Source organism: Diadema antillarum, unplaced genomic scaffold, assembly GCF_040938485.1.
Source record: "Diadema antillarum isolate AM-2024a unplaced genomic scaffold, OU_Dant_1.0 scf00000086, whole genome shotgun sequence".
NCBI classification, from domain to species: Eukaryota; Metazoa; Echinodermata; class Echinoidea; order Diadematoida; family Diadematidae; genus Diadema; species Diadema antillarum.
Genome location: NW_027270975.1, coordinates 1,019,281 through 1,039,038, shown reverse-complemented (window position 1 = coordinate 1,039,038; position 19,758 = coordinate 1,019,281). Strand labels below are relative to the sequence as shown.

Genomic DNA, 19,758 nt, shown 5'->3' with positions numbered 1-19,758 from the left:
TGTTTCTCATCTGTAGCATTAAGACACTGTTTAACAACATTTGTGACGGTTCAGTCTGAAAAACAATTAAACTTTGCTGGACAGGCTGTAAAACGATATTCAAATGGAGGGAAAAAAAACCCATTAGAGTGTACTCTTTTCTATCTTAGAATTATGCTGTTGCAACCAAGACATCTTTGATGAAAAATCAAAATGCTATCAAATTAATGAAAGAAAGATATATATTATTCAGAGGGGTGAAGGTTCAGGTGTGAGTTTCTTCAGTTTGTCTCCCTCTACAAGGGAGGGAGACAAGCTGAGTAGTAGAGTAGTAGAGGGAGACAAACTAAAGAAACTCACACCTGCTATCAAATTGTTCCAGAATTATTTATCCTAGGGCTGCTCTCAATGTGGCAATTTTGAGCATGGTGAATCGTTTTGAATCATTTTGAATCGTTTAACAACTAAGAATATTGGTTGCCATGCAATGTGTGTGCGTATACATGGGTCATCAAACCATATTTCACTTGGTTGCACTTTTGCCCTTTGTGGGGTGAGTTGACATGGGATCCGTTATGTGCATGCATTGTGACTACCTCTCATCTGGAACCTGTAATACCTTATTTGAGACATGAATTGTTACTGTCTCTTGACAAAGGGGACTGTATGATGACATACAGCAAACCTCAGCTGGTTTCCTAAGGCCTTGTAGGCAAGACTAGCAGACAGTATGGCAGACAAACTACTGACTGAGCCAGCATGGCATCCTAAAGATCAGCCTTTCCTTGGATAATGGAACTGAGACACGGGTGCAGCTCTTGCATGGAAGCAAGACCTAGACCTGCATCTAATTGGCAGTCCAGTCCTCACTGTAGGCATCTCGTCCAAGACCAGTCCAGCGGTCAGGGACCAGGAGGAAGTATTTATCCATGGCTTCCAGAAAGCGGCTGCGATAAAGCTCTGGAGAAACAACTGTCGGCATTTTGCCTGGGAGGGAGAGAGTGAAAACACGGACATACACATGTGTACCTACAAGTTCTACAGTTGTTCCACACAAGATTCTGAGATCTCCATAGACTATGTGCACATCTACCAGGTTCCTGTGGGCAATGGAATAGTAACTGTAAAGGTGACTATATGTGACCGTGCATCACAAAACGAACAATAAGTAGCACACACTGATTTTGAGTGAGGACTGAAAATATGTGAAATGGGTCAACCGAGCCGATCTTGACTTTTTCATATTTTCTAAAAGAGCAAATTTTCTTCTACACATGCTAAAATTTGGGATCATAAAATGGGCAGGAAATTGTGTTTTTTAGCAGTTTATCTCGAACTTTTTTTGGCAGAATAGTGTGATTAAGTGTGTCTTTAGAGTCCCCTTTTCATTTCTTAAAAACCTTTTTCATTCTCTTCACTTTCAACTCCTACAACTTTTGAAAGGATGATGCTACTGCTTTGAAAGTTGGCATTAATTGAGGACAGAATGTGTTAATAAGGCATGCTCAATTTCAGTTTAATCTGATAATCGCTTCATTATTCTTACTCCAGTTTTTTACATCCTGTTTTTAGTCCCATTCATCACACAGCCAGCACGGCATGGTAAAGATTAAGCGCTTGAATAGACACTGTACTTCAGAGCCTCTTTTCTCAGTTCACACTTTTCCCGAGTATGTGCCTTCTTTCCAATATTTACATAGGTTAGGAGAGTCCATTTGCTTTGAGTTATACATCATTTTAAAGCTGAAAGTCTGCTCTTTCAGAATATGTTCTTAACTAAAATTTCATGTCTGGCGACTTTATGTCTTTGTGATGCAGGGTCACATAACCCTTTCATATCATGTTGTTATCCTCTTTTTTGCTAAGTTTTGCTACTAGTTCATATACACAACATGTTTTACAGCATATCATGAGTTATTCCAGTAGGGAATAATCACACACAACCAACATACTACTATGTACAGTTCTTTGTTCTTTGTACTGTAAGCATTCTACTTGGTATGTATGCTACTACATATAATCCACTGATTGGAACATGAGAGCACGATGTCAGTGATCTTGGGGAAGTCATCCCTTCTTAATTACCTGAGGTTGATTTGACAAAGGTCTCCAGCTTCTTGTCCCATGTGAAAGTCCTGATAAAATCTGAAAAAAAAAAGCAGGAACAAGTGCAATGAGTTGAGATGATGCAGACAGGAACTACATGGGACTCTACATTCATTACACTGATGTATCTTTGGTTGTCTGGTTTAGAATACCTATATGATCCAGACTAGCATCATGTCCAATATTTACAATGTACTGTAAAACGAGGAATCTTCGTGTGCATTTTAATTTTGTGAATTTCACGACAGCCAAGATTTGTGAAATTAAAACACACATGAAAGTTCTTGTCTACACTTTACGCATTGAATGTTACAGGCAACTCGCGAAAATTTCATGCCTCAAAAATATTGTGTTTTACAGTACTTTCTATGAAATTTGAAACAGGGTATCATCTAAACAACAACAAAAAACTGATGTGGACTATTGATTACTCACACAATAAGATATGCTTAATAAATTCTAGTACCTGTTCTCTTAACCACTCTATTCATGACAACTTTACTGAGCGTAGAGCACTTAAGAAGGGCAGAAAGATGTGATTTGTGGGAGAGGCTAGATGGACATGCAACAAAATTAATTTAGATATGAAGCAAGTTAACACTAATAACACTAACAAATCTCTCTGCCAGACTTAATTTTGCAAAAGATTTAAATTCTGTGAAGTCCATACATTCTGAAAATATTCTTAAAAACCATCATTACAAGGACCATCAGATCCTCATTTCATTTTCCATGCACTGTGTATCACTGTATCAATCCACCAAGGGTCAATCATGAGGGATGTTGTGGACACTTTATTCCAGAGGCCATACAAATCAAATTTAGCTGACTTTCGTGTGGACTTCACTCTCAAACTCACCAATGATCCCCACGACGAGCTCCTTGGTGTTTTTGTCAAGACCAACGAGCAGGGAGTAGTCCATGACTAGATGAGAGGAGAGGAATTCAGTGTCGGCTTTGATAGCCATGGCAAGGGCCGTCTTGCTGTGCATCCGGATGTAGAGAGGTGAGTCCACAATGTCTGAAGGTGTAGAGGAGGGACAGGATTCCAAGTGAAGAACATGAACAGACAGTTGGAGGTGATATGACTTGACGAGGTAAGAAACTGTTAACATAGCCCCTTGATCAATTGAGCAGCTGAACCATCCATGGCTGCCCCTCGCGAAAATCACTGAACCAATTGTCACTTGTCTCATTTGTGTGTGTGTGTGTGTGTGTGTGGAGGAGGGGGGGGGGGGGTTGGTGCATATATGGCAGTAGTGTGTAAAAATTTGTGTGAATTTGCATGGTTTGCATCATCTTTTTATCACCCTAAGCTGTGAGTTAATCAATGCATGATATTATGTCAAATCTACTGCTTTCTGCCATGAATGGAGCTTCAAATGGCAATCAACTTCTACACATAGTACACTGTACATGCTGAAGAGTGAGGGTATGACAACACAAAATGGCACACACATTCTACCCACAAAAACAAAGTTGTTTGATTGTGCAACATCTCACATTTTGTGCCCAGTTTTGCATTTATGATATAGGATCTCTACAAACATGAACAAACTGAACTTGTGACTTGTCATTGCACACTGACTTTACCATATGGATATCACTGCATACATTACACCCAGACACATATCTTATAGCAAGATGCAGCATTGCTTATAATGAACAGATTAATCTTAAAAGAAGGTGAAAAGGAGTAGCATACTTATTTCACGTGGGGATACTGAGTTGACAAGATGCTCAAATCTATAATGACTACACATACGTTCTTTGGAGCTTTGCATGGTTAGATGCGCTCTTGCTCCTCTGCTCTGTGGTGCTCTATGTAGAATCTCTTTTGGATGAGTGCGGTCCTAAACAGGACCTACTTATTTCATGAGGAATAATGCACATTATCTTGTATAGCACAAATCACAATGACCTTTGACACCTAAGAAAACTTTCAAGAGTACATCTTATTAAAAGAAAATGGTATAATTACAGATTACAACAGAATGAACAACTGAGTTTCAAGGGCATACTTTGATTATAGATCCTTTGTAGGTTCACACTCGTTTGAGACACAATCACTGTGGTGTACCACATATAAACAGTGAATTGGACTGAATCGGATTTTAATGGAGTTTATATGAATTAAATAGGTAGATGACATTTACTATGGATAATGTGATACTTATTTCAGCAGAATCTTTTTGAATAATGCAAGGTTATTCTAAATACAATATTGTAATCTTGATCATCACAATAATGATCCAATTTTGATCATGATTACTTAAAGAGACTAACGTTTGAGCAGATTCTCATCCATGAGAACCAAGTCCTGGGTCTGGGCTCCCATGGTCTTCACATGACGGTTGCGCATGGAGCCCTTGAGATCGAAGACCTGGGCAATGTTTCGCTTGTAGAACAGGTTCTCCTGAACCAAGAGGTCTAACTTCTGGGCTGTGTTGGTGACGGGGTTGTGGAAACCCACCTTGTAGAACCCAATGATCTTAGCAAGGGCAGTCGGTTTCTGAGGAAACAAAATCAAGTGATTAAAGGAGAGTTGCAATTGGAGAGTTTCTCTTGGAATAAAGATTTTGTGACCACAGTTCTACTTTGGCTTCACACATATGCCAGCTTGAAATCAAAACATACACAGCAGCAAAAAATTATTTTTGTGACTGCTGATCATCAATAAACAGAGAACTATGCCTCCGCCATAATGCATGATTCTCCTAATAGGTCTAGATAGTACATGTGGACAATGTGTGATTACATTTTCACAAAATTGGCAAGATATTAAAATGACAAGTTTGTCACAAATGTGTTGAATGTTCACCTTCCTTGACCTAGGTTTAATTGGATGAATAGGAGAGCATGTATTTGGGATTTAAGGACTTTAACTTGACTTTGACCCATTCATACGTTTATGCATTGAGTAATTTTCAAGGTGTGGAGAAAAAGTGCAATTTCTGTATTGAATAGTAAATTGTTTCCATTTTCATCTGGCCTTTGACCCTAAAATTCATAAGATAATCACTGTCAGGCAGAACATGCATAAATATGTAGTATGTTTCAAGATAACTTGAGCCACTTCCGAGATATGGAGGAAAAACTTAGTTCAGCACTTTCACTTGATCTTTGACCTTTTGACCCTTGAGGCAAAAACAAAAGAAAAAAAAAACTTTCCAGAGAATCTCTATTATGTTATACATGCATACACCAAGTGTAAAAAAAAAAAAAAATCCTGCTGGCATTGCATAAACATGATGGAAAAAGTAAAATTTTGAAGTGTTGCCCTTGACCTTTGACCCCTGACCTTTGACCCCATGAACCCTAAATTCTCTAGATAATCACTGTCAGTCAGTACATGTATATATACTACAATGTATGTTCCATGAAGATACCTTGAACAATTTCCAAGTACAGAGAAAACAGGTGAAGTTTTGATATTTTTACTTGACCTTTTGACCTCATGACCCAAACTTTCACCAGAGAATCTTAAATGGGTAATACATGTATACACTAAGTTTCAAGAAAATGTCTTCAGGCATTGCATAGATATGGTGGAAATAGTGAAATTTTGTGTATTTGACCTTGACCTTTTGACCTTTGACCTTGAGCATGTGCACCCAAAAGCTGATAGGCACAACTTCACCCCCTAATACACATACATGCCAAGTTTCATTAGGATACCTCAAAAGGTTTTGATAGTTACCCTGTCTACAAAATTCATTACGGATGGACGGACGGACGGACGGATGGAAGGACGGACGGATGGACAACCCGAAAACATAATGCCTCCGGCACCACTTCGTGGCGGAGGCATAAAAACAAATATTGCCTTAAGGTTTCTTCACATATCACATTATTTCCTCTGTGGTGTTGATGGTCTTTTGTACTTGAAATTGAAACAATCTAGTTGTTACACATTTGTTAAATTAGGCAGGTAAGAACAATCTTAACTGTGTTTGTCAATTACAATCAGTCTATTCGCGTACCTCTGAAAATGTGGGAGAACAATTCAAATGTAATGAACTGGTAAAGGCATGTAACATGTACACATTCATTGGTTTTGACATATGCACCATTGGTTTAATGAGAAAATTTCAATCATCAATTCAATAGTAATATTCCACATACATATATTCTGCAACAGGCTTATAGTCAGGTTCCTTATGTAATTTTGCCAGATTTTTTTTGGGAGAGTATCAAAATTACACTTTTGGAAAGCTTATTGTATAAGAAAGCAAAAAAACAATGTTTCCTTTAGCTTTGATATCTATATATAGCCGCCATCTTGGATTTTTCCAACATGGCTGCCAAAAAAACAGGTTTTCTTCAATATATCAGCTTCTAAATAACCTAAAAACTTGATTTTGGCAGCAAAAACTGTGGAAGTTGTTCATTCCACAAGATTTTCAAGAAAATATACCGATACCACAGCAATGCCTTGGTGGGTACAAACGCAAAGCATGTCTTGCATAACTACACCTATAGATCAGTATGCATACCAAATTAGAAATGAATTGCTTAAATACTGTGGAAGTAGTTCACTCCACAAGGTTTTGGGAAAATTTTGCTTACCATGGCAACACTTTCTCTGACAAACATAAAAAAAACATATCCTGAACATTGACACCTCAATGTCATCTGTATACTAAATTTCAATTCAATTGCTTCAAATTGTGGACGTAATTCACTCCACAAGAATTTCAAGGAAATATGCCGTTACCATGGCAATGCCCTGTCGGCTACAAACAAAATCTGTGCCTTGCATAACTACAACTATAGATTATACACACCAAATTCGAAATAAATTGCTTGAATACTGTGAAAGTAGTCCACTCCAAAAGGTTTTGGGAACATTTTGGTTACCATGGCAATGCTTTCTCTGGCAAACATAAAAACATGTCTTGCATATCTACACCTCAATGTCAACATGTACCCAAAGTTTCATCGAAATTGTATCAAAACTGTAGGAGTTCACAAAGCAATATTTGCAACCGACCGCCGACCACCCGACTGCCTGACCGACCACACGCTGATTCCTATATACCCCCCATACACTTCCTGTATGCAGGGGTATACTGAAAGGGTTTACAGAGGATCGTAGAAAATGTATTGGCGAATTAAAGGGTCTACACTGAGCTGAGAATAAAAGGATTATAGAAGTTGTCCTGCCGAATGAAAGAGTCTGCACTGAACTGGAAAGGGTCATAGAAACTATCCTGCAATATGAAGGGTCCACTCTGAGCTGGGAATAAAAGGGTTATAGCAACTGTCCTGCCAAATAAAAGAGTGTACAAAGTAGCTGGTAATAAAAGGGTTATAGAAACTGTCCTGCGTTATGAAAGGGTCTGCACTGAGCTGGGAATTAAAGGGTCATAGAAACTGTCTTGCAAAATGAAAAGATGTACGAAGTACTGGGAATAAAAGGGATACAGAAACTGTCCTGCATTATGAAAGGGTCTACACTGAGCTGGTTATAAAAGGGTTATAGAAACTGTCCAGCCAAATGAAAGGGTGTACAAAGTATGGTAATAAAAGGGTTATAAAAACTGTCCTGCATTATGAAAGGGTCTACACTGAGCTGGTACTAAAAGGATTATAGAAACTGTCCTGCAAAATGAAAGGATGTGTTAAGAACTGGGAATAAAAGGGTTATAGAAACTGTCCTGCAAAATGAAAGGGTGTGTTAAGAACTGGGAATAAAAGGGTTATAGAAACTGTCCTCCAATATGAAGGGGTCTTCAATGAGCTGGGAATAAAAGGGTCATAGAAACTGTCCTGCAAAATGAAAAGATGTACGAAGTACTGGGAATAAAAGGGTTATACAAACTGTCCTGCATTATGAAAGGCTCTACGCTGAGCTGGTTATAAAAGGGTTATAGAAACTGTCCAGCCAAATGAAAGGGTGTACAAAGTATGGTAATAAAAGGGTTATAAAAACTGTCCTGCATTATGAAAGGGTCTACACTGAGCTGGTAATTAAAAGGGTTATAGAAACTGTCCTGCAAAATGAAAGGGTGTGCTAAGAACTGGGAATAAAAGGGTTATAGAAACTGTCCTCCAATATGAAGGGGTCTACCCTGAGCTGGTTATAAAAAGGTTTAAGAAACTGTCCTGTCAAATGAAAGAGTGTACAAAGGACCCAGAATAAAAGGGTTATAGAAACTGTCCTGCAATATGAACAGGTCTTCAGTGAGCTAGGAATAAAAGGGTTATAGAAACTGTCCTGCATTATGAAAGGGTCTACCCTGAGCTGGGAATAAAAGGGTTATAGAAACCTTCCTGCAAAATCAAAGGGTGCACTAAGAACTGGGAATGAAAGGGTGCACTAAGAACTGGGAATGAAAGGGTTATAGAAACTGTTCTGCGTTATGAAAGGGTCTGCACTGAGCTGGGAATTAAAGGGTCATAGAAACTGTCTTGCAAAATGAAAAGATGTACGAAGTACTGGGAATAAAAGGGATACAGAAACTGTCCTGCATTATGAAAGGCTCTACACTGAGCTGGTTATAAAAGGGTTATAGAAACTGTCCAGCCAAATGAAAGGGTGTACAAAGTATGGTAATAAAAGGGTTATAAAAACTGTCCTGCATTATGAAAGGGTCTACACTGAGCTGGTACTAAAAGGATTATAGAAACTGTCCTGCAAAATGAAAGGGTGTGTTAAGAACTGGGAATAAAAGGGTTATAGAAACTGTCCTCCAATATGAAGGGGTCTTCAATGAGCTGGGAATAAAAGGGTCATAGAAACTGTCCTGCAAAATGAAAAGATGTACGAAGTACTGGGAATAAAAGGGTTATACAAACTGTCCTGCATTATGAAAGGCTCTACGCTGAGCTGGTTATAAAAGGGTTATAGAAACTGTCCTGTCAAATGAAAGGGTGTACAAAGGACCAAGAATAAAAGGGTTATAGAAACTGTCCTGCAATATGAACAGGTCTTCAGTGAGCTAGGAATAAAAGGGTTATAGAAACTGTCCTGCATTATGAAAGGGTCTACACTGAGCTGGTTATAAAAGGGTTATAGAAACTGTCCAGCTCAATGAAAGGGTGTACAAAGTATGGTAATAAAAGGGTTATAAAAACTGTCCTGCATTATGAAAGGGTCTACACTGAGCTGGTACTAAAAGGATTATAGAAACTGTCCTGCAAAATGAAAGGGTGTGCTAAGAACTGGGAATAAAAGGGTTATAGAAACTGTCCTGCAATATGAAGGGGTCTTCACTGAGCTGGGAATAAAAGGATTATAGAAGTTGTCCTGCCGAATGAAAGAGTCTACACCGAGCTGGAAAGGGTTATAGAAACTATCCTGCAATATGAAGGGTCCACTCTGAGCTGGGAATAAAAAGGGTAATAGCAACTGTCCTGCCAAATAAAAGAGTGTACAAAGTAGCTGGTAATAAAAGGGTTATAGAAACTGTCCTGCGTTATGAAAGGGTCTGCACTGAGCTGGGAATAAAAGGGTCATAGAAACTGTCCTGCAAAATGAAAAGATGTACGAAGTACTGGGAATAAAAGGGTTATAGAAACTGTCCTGCATTATGAAAGGCTCTACACTGGGCTGGTTATAAAAGGGTTATAGAAACTGTCCAGCCAAATGAAAGGGTGTGCTAAGAACTGGGAATAAAAGGGTTATAGAAACTGTCCTCCAATATGAAGGGGTCTTCACTGAGCTGGGAATAAAAGGGTCATAGAAACTGTCCTGCAAAATGAAAAGATGTACGAAGTACTGGGAATAAAAGGGTTATACAAACTGTCCTGCATTATGAAAGGCTCTACGCTGAGCTGGTAATAAAAGGATTATAGAGACTGTCCTGCAAAATGAAAGGGTGTACAAAGTATGGTAATAAAAGGGTTATAAAAACTGTCCTGCATTATGAAAGGGTCTACACTGAGCTGGTAATAAAAGGATTATAGAAACTGTCCTGCAAAATGAAAGGGTGTACAAAGTATGGTAATAAAAGGGTTATAAAAACTGTCCTGCATTATGAAAGGGTGTGCTAAGAACTGGGAATAAAAGGGTTATAGAAACTGTCCTGCAATATGAAGGGGTCTTCACTGAGCTGGGAATAAAAGGATTATAGAAGTTGTCCCGCCGAATGAAAGAGTCTACACCGAGCTGGAAAGGGTTATAGAAACTATCCTGCAATATGAAGGGTCCACTCTGAGCTGGGAATAAAAGGGTAATAGCAACTGTCCTGCCATATAAAAGAGTGTACAAAGTAGCTGGTAATAAAAGGGTTATAGAAACTGTCCTGCGTTATGAAAGGGTCTGCACTGAGCTGGGAATAAAAGGGTCATAGAAACTGTCCTGCAAAATGAAAAGATGTACGAAGTACTGGGAATAAAAGGGTTATAGAAACTGTCCTGCATTATGAAAGGCTCTACACTGAGCTGGTTATAAAAGGGTTATAGAAACTGTCCAGCCAAATGAAAGGGTGTACAAAGTATGGTAATAAAAGGGTTATAAAAACTGTCCTGCATTATGAAAGGGTCTACACTGAGCTGGTACTAAAAGGATTATAGAAACTGTCCTGCAAAATGAAAGGGTGTGCTAAGAACTGGGAATAAAAGGGTTATAGAAACTGTCCTCCAATATGAAGGGGTCTTCACTGAGCTGGGAATAAAAGGGTCATAGAAACTGTCCTGCAAAATGAAATGATGTACGAAGTACTGGGAATAAAAGGGTTATAGAAACTTTCCTGCATTATGAAAGGCTCTACACTGAGCTGGTTATAAAAGGGTTATAGAAACTGTCCAGCCAAATGAAAGGGTGTGCTAAGAACTGGGAATAAAAGGGTTATAGAAACTGTCCTCCAATATGAAGGGGTCTTCACTGAGCTGGGAATAAAAGGGTCATAGAAACTGTCCTGCAAAATGAAAAGATGTACGAAGTACTGGGAATAAAAGGGTTATACAAACTGTCCTGCAAAATGAAAGGGTGTACAAAGTATGGTAATAAAAGGGTTATAAAAACTGTCCTGCATTATGAAAGGGTCTACACTGAGCTGGTAATAAAATGATTATAGAAACTGTCCTGCAAAATGAAAGGGTGTACAAAGTATGGTAATAAAAGGGTTATAAAAACTGTCCTGCATTATGAAAGGGTCTACAATGAGCTGGGAATAAAAGGGTTATAGAAACTGTCCTGCAAAATGAAAGGGTGTACAAAGTATGGTAATAAAAGGGTTATAAAAACTGTCCTGCATTATGAAAGGGTCTACACTGAGCTGGTAATAAAATGATTATAGAAACTGTCCTGCAAAATGAAAGGGTGTACAAAGTATGGTAATAAAAGGGTTATAAAAACTGTCCTGCATTATGAAAGGGTCTACAATGAGCTGGTTATAAAAAGGTTTAAGAAACTGTCCTGTCAAATGAAAGGGTGTACAAAAGACCCAGAATAAAAGGGTTATAGAAAACTGTTCTGCAGATATGAAAGGGTCTGCACTGAGCTGGGAATAAAAGGGTCATAGAAATTGTCCTGCCAAATGAAAGGGTGTACAAAGAACCCGGAATAAAAGGGTTATACAAACTGTCCTGCAATATGAAAAGGCCTACAATGAGCTGGGAATAAAAGGGTTATAGAAACTGTCCTGCAATATGAATGGGTCTTCAGTGAGCTAGGAATAAAAAGGTTATAGAAACTGTCCTGCATTATGAAAGGCTCTACCCTGAGCTGGGAATAAAAGGGTTATAGAAACTTTCCTGCCAAATGAAAGGCAGAGACTCCAACCCCAAGCACCTTCTGATCTGGAGATTCTCCCGCCTGAAACCCCTAGCAAACGGGAGAATCCAACTTGACGTGCGTGAAGCGCGAAGTTCCTTGCTGCCAGGGTCCAACTCTAGGGGTCTAGATGTTATCCTGTGCTATCTAAGGCTTATTTTTCTACATACAATGACACTAACTAAACTAGAAATGTCGCTATGGCGACTGGTATGCCTCCGCCATAATGCATGATTCTCCTAATAGGTCTAGATAGTACATGTGGACAATGTGTGATTACATTTTCACAAAACTGGCAAAATATTGAAATGACAAGTTTGTCAGAAATGTGTTGAATGTTCACCTTCCTTGAACTTGGTTTAATTGGATGAATAGGAGAGCATGTATTTGGGGATTTAAGGACTTTAACTTGACTTTGACCCATTCATACATATATGCATTGAGTAATTTTCATGGTACCGGTATGGAGAAAAAGTGCAATTTCTGTACTGAATAGTAAATTGTTACCATGTTCATCTGGCCTTAGACCCTAAAATTCATAAGATAATCACATTCAGGTAGAACATGCATAGATATGCAGTAAGTTTCACAATAAATTGAGCCACTTCCGAGATATGGAGGAAAAAGTTAGTTCAGCACTTTCACTTGATCTTTGACCTTTGAGGCAATAAAAAAAGAAAAAGAAAAAAAACTCTCCAGAGAATTTCTGTTAGGTTACACATGCATACACCAAGTGTAAAAAAAAAAAAAAATACTAATCCTGCTGGCATTGCATGAACATGAGGGAAATAGTAAAATTTTGAAGTGTTGCACTTGACCTTTGACCCCTGACCTTTGACCCCATGAACCCTACATTCTCTAGATAATCACTGCCAGTCAGTACATGTATATATGCTATGTTCCCTGAAGATACCTTGAACAATTTTCCAATTTACAGAGAAAAAAAAGAAGTTTTAATACTTTTACTAGACCTTTTGACCTTTGACCTTTGACCTCATGACCCAAACTTTCACCAGAGAATCTAAATTGGGTAATACATGTATACACTAAGTTTCAAGAAAATATCTTCAGGCATTGCATAGATATGGTGGAAATAGTGAAATTTTATGTATTTGACCTTGACCTTTTGACCTTTGACCTTGAGCACGTGCACCCAAAAGTTGATAGGCACAACTTCACCCCCTAATACACATACATGCCAAGTTTCATTAGGATACCTCAACAGCTTTTGATAGTTACCTTGTCCACAAAATTCATTACGGACGGACGGAAAGACGGACGGACGGAAGGACGGACGGACGGACGGACGGACGGACGGACGGACGGACGGACAACCCGAAAACATAATGCCTCCGGCACCACTTCGTGGCGGAGGCATAAAAATAATTTCAAGCAGGAGAAATTAAAAACTCAAGCGGGAGAACAGGAGTCTCTGTGAAAGGGTGTACAACGGACCTGGAATAAAAGAGTTATAGAAACTGTCCTGCATTATGAAAAGGTTTACACTGAGCTGGGAATAAAAGGGTTATAGAAACTGTCCTGCAATATGAACGGGTCTTCAGTGAGCTAGGAATAAAAGGGTTATACAAACTGTCCTGCAATATAAAAGGATCTACACTGAGCCGGGAATAAAAGGTTTATAGAAACTGTCCTGCCAAATGAAAGGGTGTACTAAGTACTGGGAATAAAAGGGTTATAGAAACTGTTCTGCAATATGAAAGGGTCTACACTGAGCTGGGAATAAAAGGGCTATAGAAAATGTCCTGCCAAATGAAAGGGCATACAAAGTACTGGGAATAAAAGGGTTATAGAAACTGTCCTGCAATATGAAAGGGTGTACTAAGTACAGGTAGTGAAGTTCCATACATTTGTGCTTGCTCTGAGTGTCCTCATCATTCTAACACTCACTGCCGCACCAGCAAAGAAATACAATGATAACAAAAGAAAAGCTAGATTCGACCATACACTCATTTGAATTACATTTTCTGATTTATGAATTGTTTTACAAGTGATGATAAGGAGAAAACATGCTCCTAATGATAGAAATGAATTTAATCTTCAAGGAAACCAATCGTTTTTACATTAACAAGAAATCCAATTGTAAAACTGGTAATCTAGATCTTACCAGATCAAAACTCAATTGAAGGATATTTCCTGTTTTTTTTAACAAGTGATCAGACATGAATGTCCCACTGAGGTAGCATCCATTATGAACAAAATACTCCTAATGGCAGAAATGGGTACAATCTTTTGGGAACCATACTTCCTTACATGTATCATTATCATCGTCACCATCATCAATTTTTTACTTGTTCTGAGTGTCCTCATCATTCTGACACTCACTGCCTTGACAGCAAAGATCAGTGCAGGATGATTAAGTTTTTTGTTCTGTAAGAATATCTGGCAGAATTAAGAACACTCTGACAACTAATCATCTAAAAAAAAAAAAATGCTTCCCCTGTAGATACAGCATGATGACCTATATAGGTTGACGATTCATTAGTCTTAAATAAAATCTCTGTAAATCTTCATCACATATCTATTACAAAATTAGTAAGTATTCGCAAGAACTGCTATACGAAATGTCTCAACACACTTGTAACTACGAGCATTTGATTCTTTGGCCCTGAAAATGGTAGTTTAGATGTCAAATACAAGCTCTATGTCACTTAGAAGTCGAAATATATTAACAAAACATTATTTACAGCTGCCATTTTGAAAAATCCAAGATGGCGGCCACAAATGTCTCGAGGCAAATTGAAAAACTATTTGTCTGATTGCTTATACTGTAACGTTTCCAAAAATGTATAGTTTTCATACTCTCCACAAAAATCCAACGGAAGTTAAAATTCAAAAATAAGGACCTGACTCTTAGCCCAACATCAAAAAAAGATTTCAACACACTGATACTACTAGAAAGTGTGGATCTAACTCCTTGTTTTTTCAGATGGTGTCAGTCTCAAGCTAGCACAAATTTACCAGTATGTTCTCATGGAAAGATACAACTCTACCCTAGGTTCTCATATTGTGTGAAAGCGACTGCAATCAATACCCATGGAGATTTAATGTCTGGAAAAAAAAAGAAACCCAGAATTTTATTTACTCACCTCAAAGCACAATTGACTTTTGATGGATATGTGATTTCATTCTGCTTTTGTTAATTGGTACAAGTTAAGAAATTTGATAACTGTTATCCTCCAATAATGTGTGAGGTTGATTCCCAACCTATAAGTTACCTTATTGTTGTGAGCTCGCTGGATGTACTGGAAGTAGTTTGGTGCAAACTTGAGGAAGGAGTGGGCTTCTGATCTGGACATCTGTTTCAGAATCAGTCGGTCATCTGTATGAAAAAAAAAAAAAAATATATATATATATATTAGCATGATACGAAATTAAATAGAAATTTATCATGACACACTCTCTTAACTGTTTGGCTTGTCAAACCCCATGTACACTGTATTTTCCAGATTCTTGTGGCATTAGCTCTTAGCTTGCCAAGGAATTTGTAATGCCAGTGCTAATATGTGTATCCTTTAGTGCGGAGTCTACTCTAGAACAAGACATTGACACCAAACAAAATAACTAAGTCAAGATTCTACCAAATGTTACTTTGCCACTGTGAGATACACAGATGTCAACTCACATGATACACAAATACACACATTTACACACACACACACACAGCAACAACAACAAAACAAGATGGCATATCAAACACTGACAAAATAAATTTGTTTCAGAGGAAGAGATAAAAGACAGCCATTAATACTTGAATGCCACAAAATGATAAGAAGGAAAGCTGAACATCTCTACTCTTCAAGTGAAAAAGTGATTTTTTATCATCTATCTAAATAATCAGTGGTACATGCTATTGTTGACAAAGCAAATTATTTTAATACCTCTCAATACCCCTGAATAGTGTGACACCCCATAATAACTACAGATATACATCTATCATAGCCAGTTTGTTGAAATTTGCACACAACTCTTGATTTGGGTTCCAAAGTACATAAGTACCACCAACTGGCATAAATACTAGACACAAATGAAAAAAAAACAGTTTGGCTTACCTAATGTCTTCATGAACTTTAATCCTGACTTGCCACCTCTTGCCACCCACTGCATGCATCGTGACAGTGACCTGATGTAGACATCTTCCCCAATGGGAAAGATGAGTTTGCGCAGTTCCTGGAATTGGGCAGCAAAGTACACTCCACAAAAGAACTGCGTGTTGGTCTGATCTGAGAACTCTGCCAAGGACACAAATGGGATTTCAAAGCAAGAAGCGATGAGAGAAAAGCAAAGTTACCAGTTGCAAAAAAGACATTAACATGTGATGGTTTCAATGGAAAGATGTGGAGTGGCCAAGTGGACAGGAGTTTTCACCTTTGAATCACATGAATGTGATATAGGTTTGTGGGTTTGAGCCCAACAAAGCTTGTCAAGTTTATCTTTCAGCAAGGTACTTTATCCATGATACTGCTCTCCACCCAGGAGTTTAAATGGGTACCTGGTAGGATGAGAATGTTTCTGTTGGTTGATCAGCAATATGCGCATCTGTATGCTGCCCAGGCAGTGGAGAAAGAGCACTATCAGTGCTGGTTGTAAAAAAAGTATCCGGTGACCAGGGTAATAACAGTCTGTAAAGCGCATTGATATTTTTCACAAGTCTGAACTGCACTACATAAAGACTAGCTACCATTATTATATTTATTGCCATGATACCACAAAACTATAACTTTAAAATGGTATGATGATTTGAGCGACTGTGTACATCATCACAACATAATGTACATTTATGAATGAAATTCAAATTTGATATGATATCTACTCCAGTAAGACAAGCATGATATCTCATAGGACAATGCAGTAGTGTGCTGGTACAAAGCTGTTCCACAGCAGTAGGATAGAATATCTATAGGCTTACTTACGCAGTTCAATGTGTGGAGTGATTTGATCATCAAGCTTGTCATCTGTGCTGAGTTTGTCTGTGTAGAAAGTGAGAAAAGGGATGATATTAATAGTAACGATAGTGCTAATAATAATTGCCATCATAATGACGATCAAAAGTATAATAATTGGTATCATCATGAAACTAATCAGTGCTTTTTCAGGGTTAATAATGAAAACTATAACAATACTAATAATGCTTATCTATAATATGACATTTAAACTTTGAGAAATTATGGCTATTATGCTTTACAAATCATGAAGTACTGGTATCCAAGAATTAGTACAACTAGTATATGTAAATTTTGTATGTCTTTTTTTTTTTTTGGATGAAATAGAAAATACATGAAAATTAAGGCAGATCTGAAGATCTGACAAGGCGATATAATGTACACAAAAGAAAGAAAAGAAATAAAATGATGTGCATCTCTGTATTAAGTTTCAATGTGTATTGTCTACAAAGTATACGTACCTTGACCATCCTCTTCCAGGGCTTCTGATGCTGGTAGCATTACACCCCAATCATCCCTGCTTGAGGAAGGGCCAATGAGTCCACTACTGGCTGATTTGGTCCTCTGGAACATTAACACACCCTGGCTGATTTTACCTGGTTAACAAAAAAAGCATCATAATATGTGTTTATAGCACTCAAACTACAACATCTTCACCTGTGCTACTGAACATAAAGGTAGAATTGCATGATTAATCTTTGTGTTGGAACCTATTTTTTTTTTTTTTTTTGAAAGTGGAGTTTAAAATAAAAAGAATGAAAAATATGAACATACAAATACACAACATTTAGCTGATGATTTCATAGAGTAGCATCAAACAACGCACTTTGCTTTCGCACAAGAAATTCAACTCTCACATTCATGACCGTACAGTAAGCAACTTCAAGAAACTGAAAAAACCAAACTGATTATACATATAGCACTTTAATTGAATGTGTGTCTAACAAATGAAAGGGTCTACACTTAGCTGGGAATTAAAGGGTTATAGAAATTGTACTGCCAAATGAAACGGTGAGCAAAATAGCTGAGAAGAAAAGGGTCATAGAAATTGTCCTGAAAATTAAAAAGGTCTAAACTGAGCTGGGAATTAAAGGGTTATAATTAGAAATTGCACTGGCAAATGAAAGGGTACACGAAGTTGCTGGGAATAAAAGGGTTATAAAAATTGTCTTGCCAAATGATAGGGTCTACACTGAGGTGGGAATTAAAGGGTTAAAGAAATTGTACAGCAAAATGAAAGGGTGTACAAATAGCTGAAATGAAAAGGGTTCTAGAAATTGCCTTGCCAAAAGAAAGGGTCTCCACTAAGCAGGGAATTAAAGGGCTATAGACATTGTACTGCAAGAGGAAAGGGTGTACAAAATAGCTGAGAATAAAAGGGTTATAGAATTTGCCTTGCCAAATGAAACAGGTCTACACTGTGCTGCAAAATTAAAGGGTGTCCAAAATAGCTGAGAATAAAAGGGTTATGGAAATTGCACTGGCAAATGAAAGGGTACACAAAGTTGCTGGGAATTAAAGGGTTATAGAATGTGTCCTGCCAAATGAAATGGTCTACACTGAGCTGGAAATTAAAGGGTTATAAAAATTGCCCTGCCAAATGAAAGGGTCTGCACATAGCTGGGAATTAAAGGATTATAGAAATTGTCCTGCCAAACGAAATGGTCTACACTGAGCTGGGAATTAAAGGGTTATACAAATTGTCTTGCCAAATGAAAGGTCGAATCTGAGCTGGGGTTTAAAGGATTATAAAAATTGTAATGCCAAATGAAAGGGTCTACACATAGCTGGGAATCAAAGGGTTAGCAAAAATGTCTTGCCAAATGAAAGGTCGAATCTGAGCTGGGGTTTAAAGGATTATAAAAATTGTAATGCCAAATGAAAGGGTCTACACATAGCTGGGAATCAAAGGGTTAGCAAAAATGTCTTGCCAAATGAAAGGTCGTAACTGAGCTGAGGATTAAAGGGTTATAGAAATTGTACTGCAAAATCAAAGGGTGTCCAAAATAGCTGAGAATAAAAGGGTTATGGAGATTGCCCTGCCGAATGAAAGGGTCAATACATAGCTGGGAATTAAAGGGTTATAGAAGTTGTCCTGCCAAATGAAATGGTCTACACTGAGCTGGGAATTAAAGGGGTATAGAAATTGTACTGCAAAATAAAAGGGTGTACAAAATAGCTGAGAATAAAAGGAATATAGAAATTGCCTTTCCAAATGAAACAGGTCTACACTGAGCTGGGAATCAAAGGATTATAGAAATTGTCCTGCCAAATGAAAGGGTCAACACATAGCTGGGAATCAAAGAAATCGCACTGGCAAATGAAAAAGTACATGAATTTAATGGGAATTAAAGGGTTATACAAATTGTCTGGCAAAATGAAAGGGTGTACAAAATAGCTAGGAACAAAAGGTTTATAGAAATTCCCCTGCCAAATGGAAGGGTCTACACTGAGCTGGGAATTAAAGGGTTATAGAAATTGCACTGGCAAATGAAAGAGTACACAAAGTTGCTGGGAATTAAAGGGTTTTACAAAATGTCTTGCCAAATGAAAGGTCGAAACTGAGTTGGGGATTAAAAAGTTATAGAAATTGTCCTGCAAAATTATAGGGCGTACAAAATAGCTGGGAATTAAAGGGTTATAGAAATTGCCCTGTCAAATAAAAGGGTCTACACATAGCTAAAAATCAAAGTGTTATAGAAATTGTCCTGCCAAATGAAATGGTCTACACAAAGCTGGGAATCAAAGGGCTGGGAATCAAAGGGCTATAGAAATTGTCCTGCCAAATGAAATGGTCTACACTGAGGTGGGGATTAAAGGTTATAGAAATTGTACTGGCAAATGAAAGGATACACGAAGTTGCTGGGAATGAAAGGGTTATATAAATTGCCTAGTCAAATGATTAGGTTGAAATTGAGCTGGGAATTAAATGGTTATTAAAATTGCCCTGCCAAATGGAAGGGTCTACACTGAGCTGGGAATTAAAGGGTT

The 19,758-nt window shown here is 37.9% G+C and overlaps 1 protein-coding gene across 4 annotated transcripts in view; it reads right to left on the bottom strand.

The window, feature by feature from the left end:
- Positions 1-345: 345 nt before the first annotated feature.
- The window catches only part of LOC139717977 (1-phosphatidylinositol 3-phosphate 5-kinase-like), a 90,950-nt gene continuing 71,537 nt past the window's right edge, over positions 346-19,758 (bottom strand). For all 4 annotated transcript variants that reach the window (XM_071629460.1, XM_071629462.1, XM_071629461.1 and 1 more), the window contains 8 exons: positions 17,229-17,363; positions 16,738-16,794; positions 15,877-16,056; positions 15,043-15,146; positions 4,372-4,597; positions 2,945-3,106; positions 2,065-2,124; positions 346-966 (listed from right to left, as the gene is read on the bottom strand). In XM_071629460.1, coding sequence (XP_071485561.1) covers positions 827-966; positions 2,065-2,124; positions 2,945-3,106; positions 4,372-4,597; positions 15,043-15,146; positions 15,877-16,056; positions 16,738-16,794; positions 17,229-17,363 — 1,064 coding nt within the window. In that variant the 3' untranslated portion in view covers positions 346-826. The remainder of the gene's footprint in view (positions 967-2,064; positions 2,125-2,944; positions 3,107-4,371; positions 4,598-15,042; positions 15,147-15,876; positions 16,057-16,737; positions 16,795-17,228; positions 17,364-19,758) is intronic.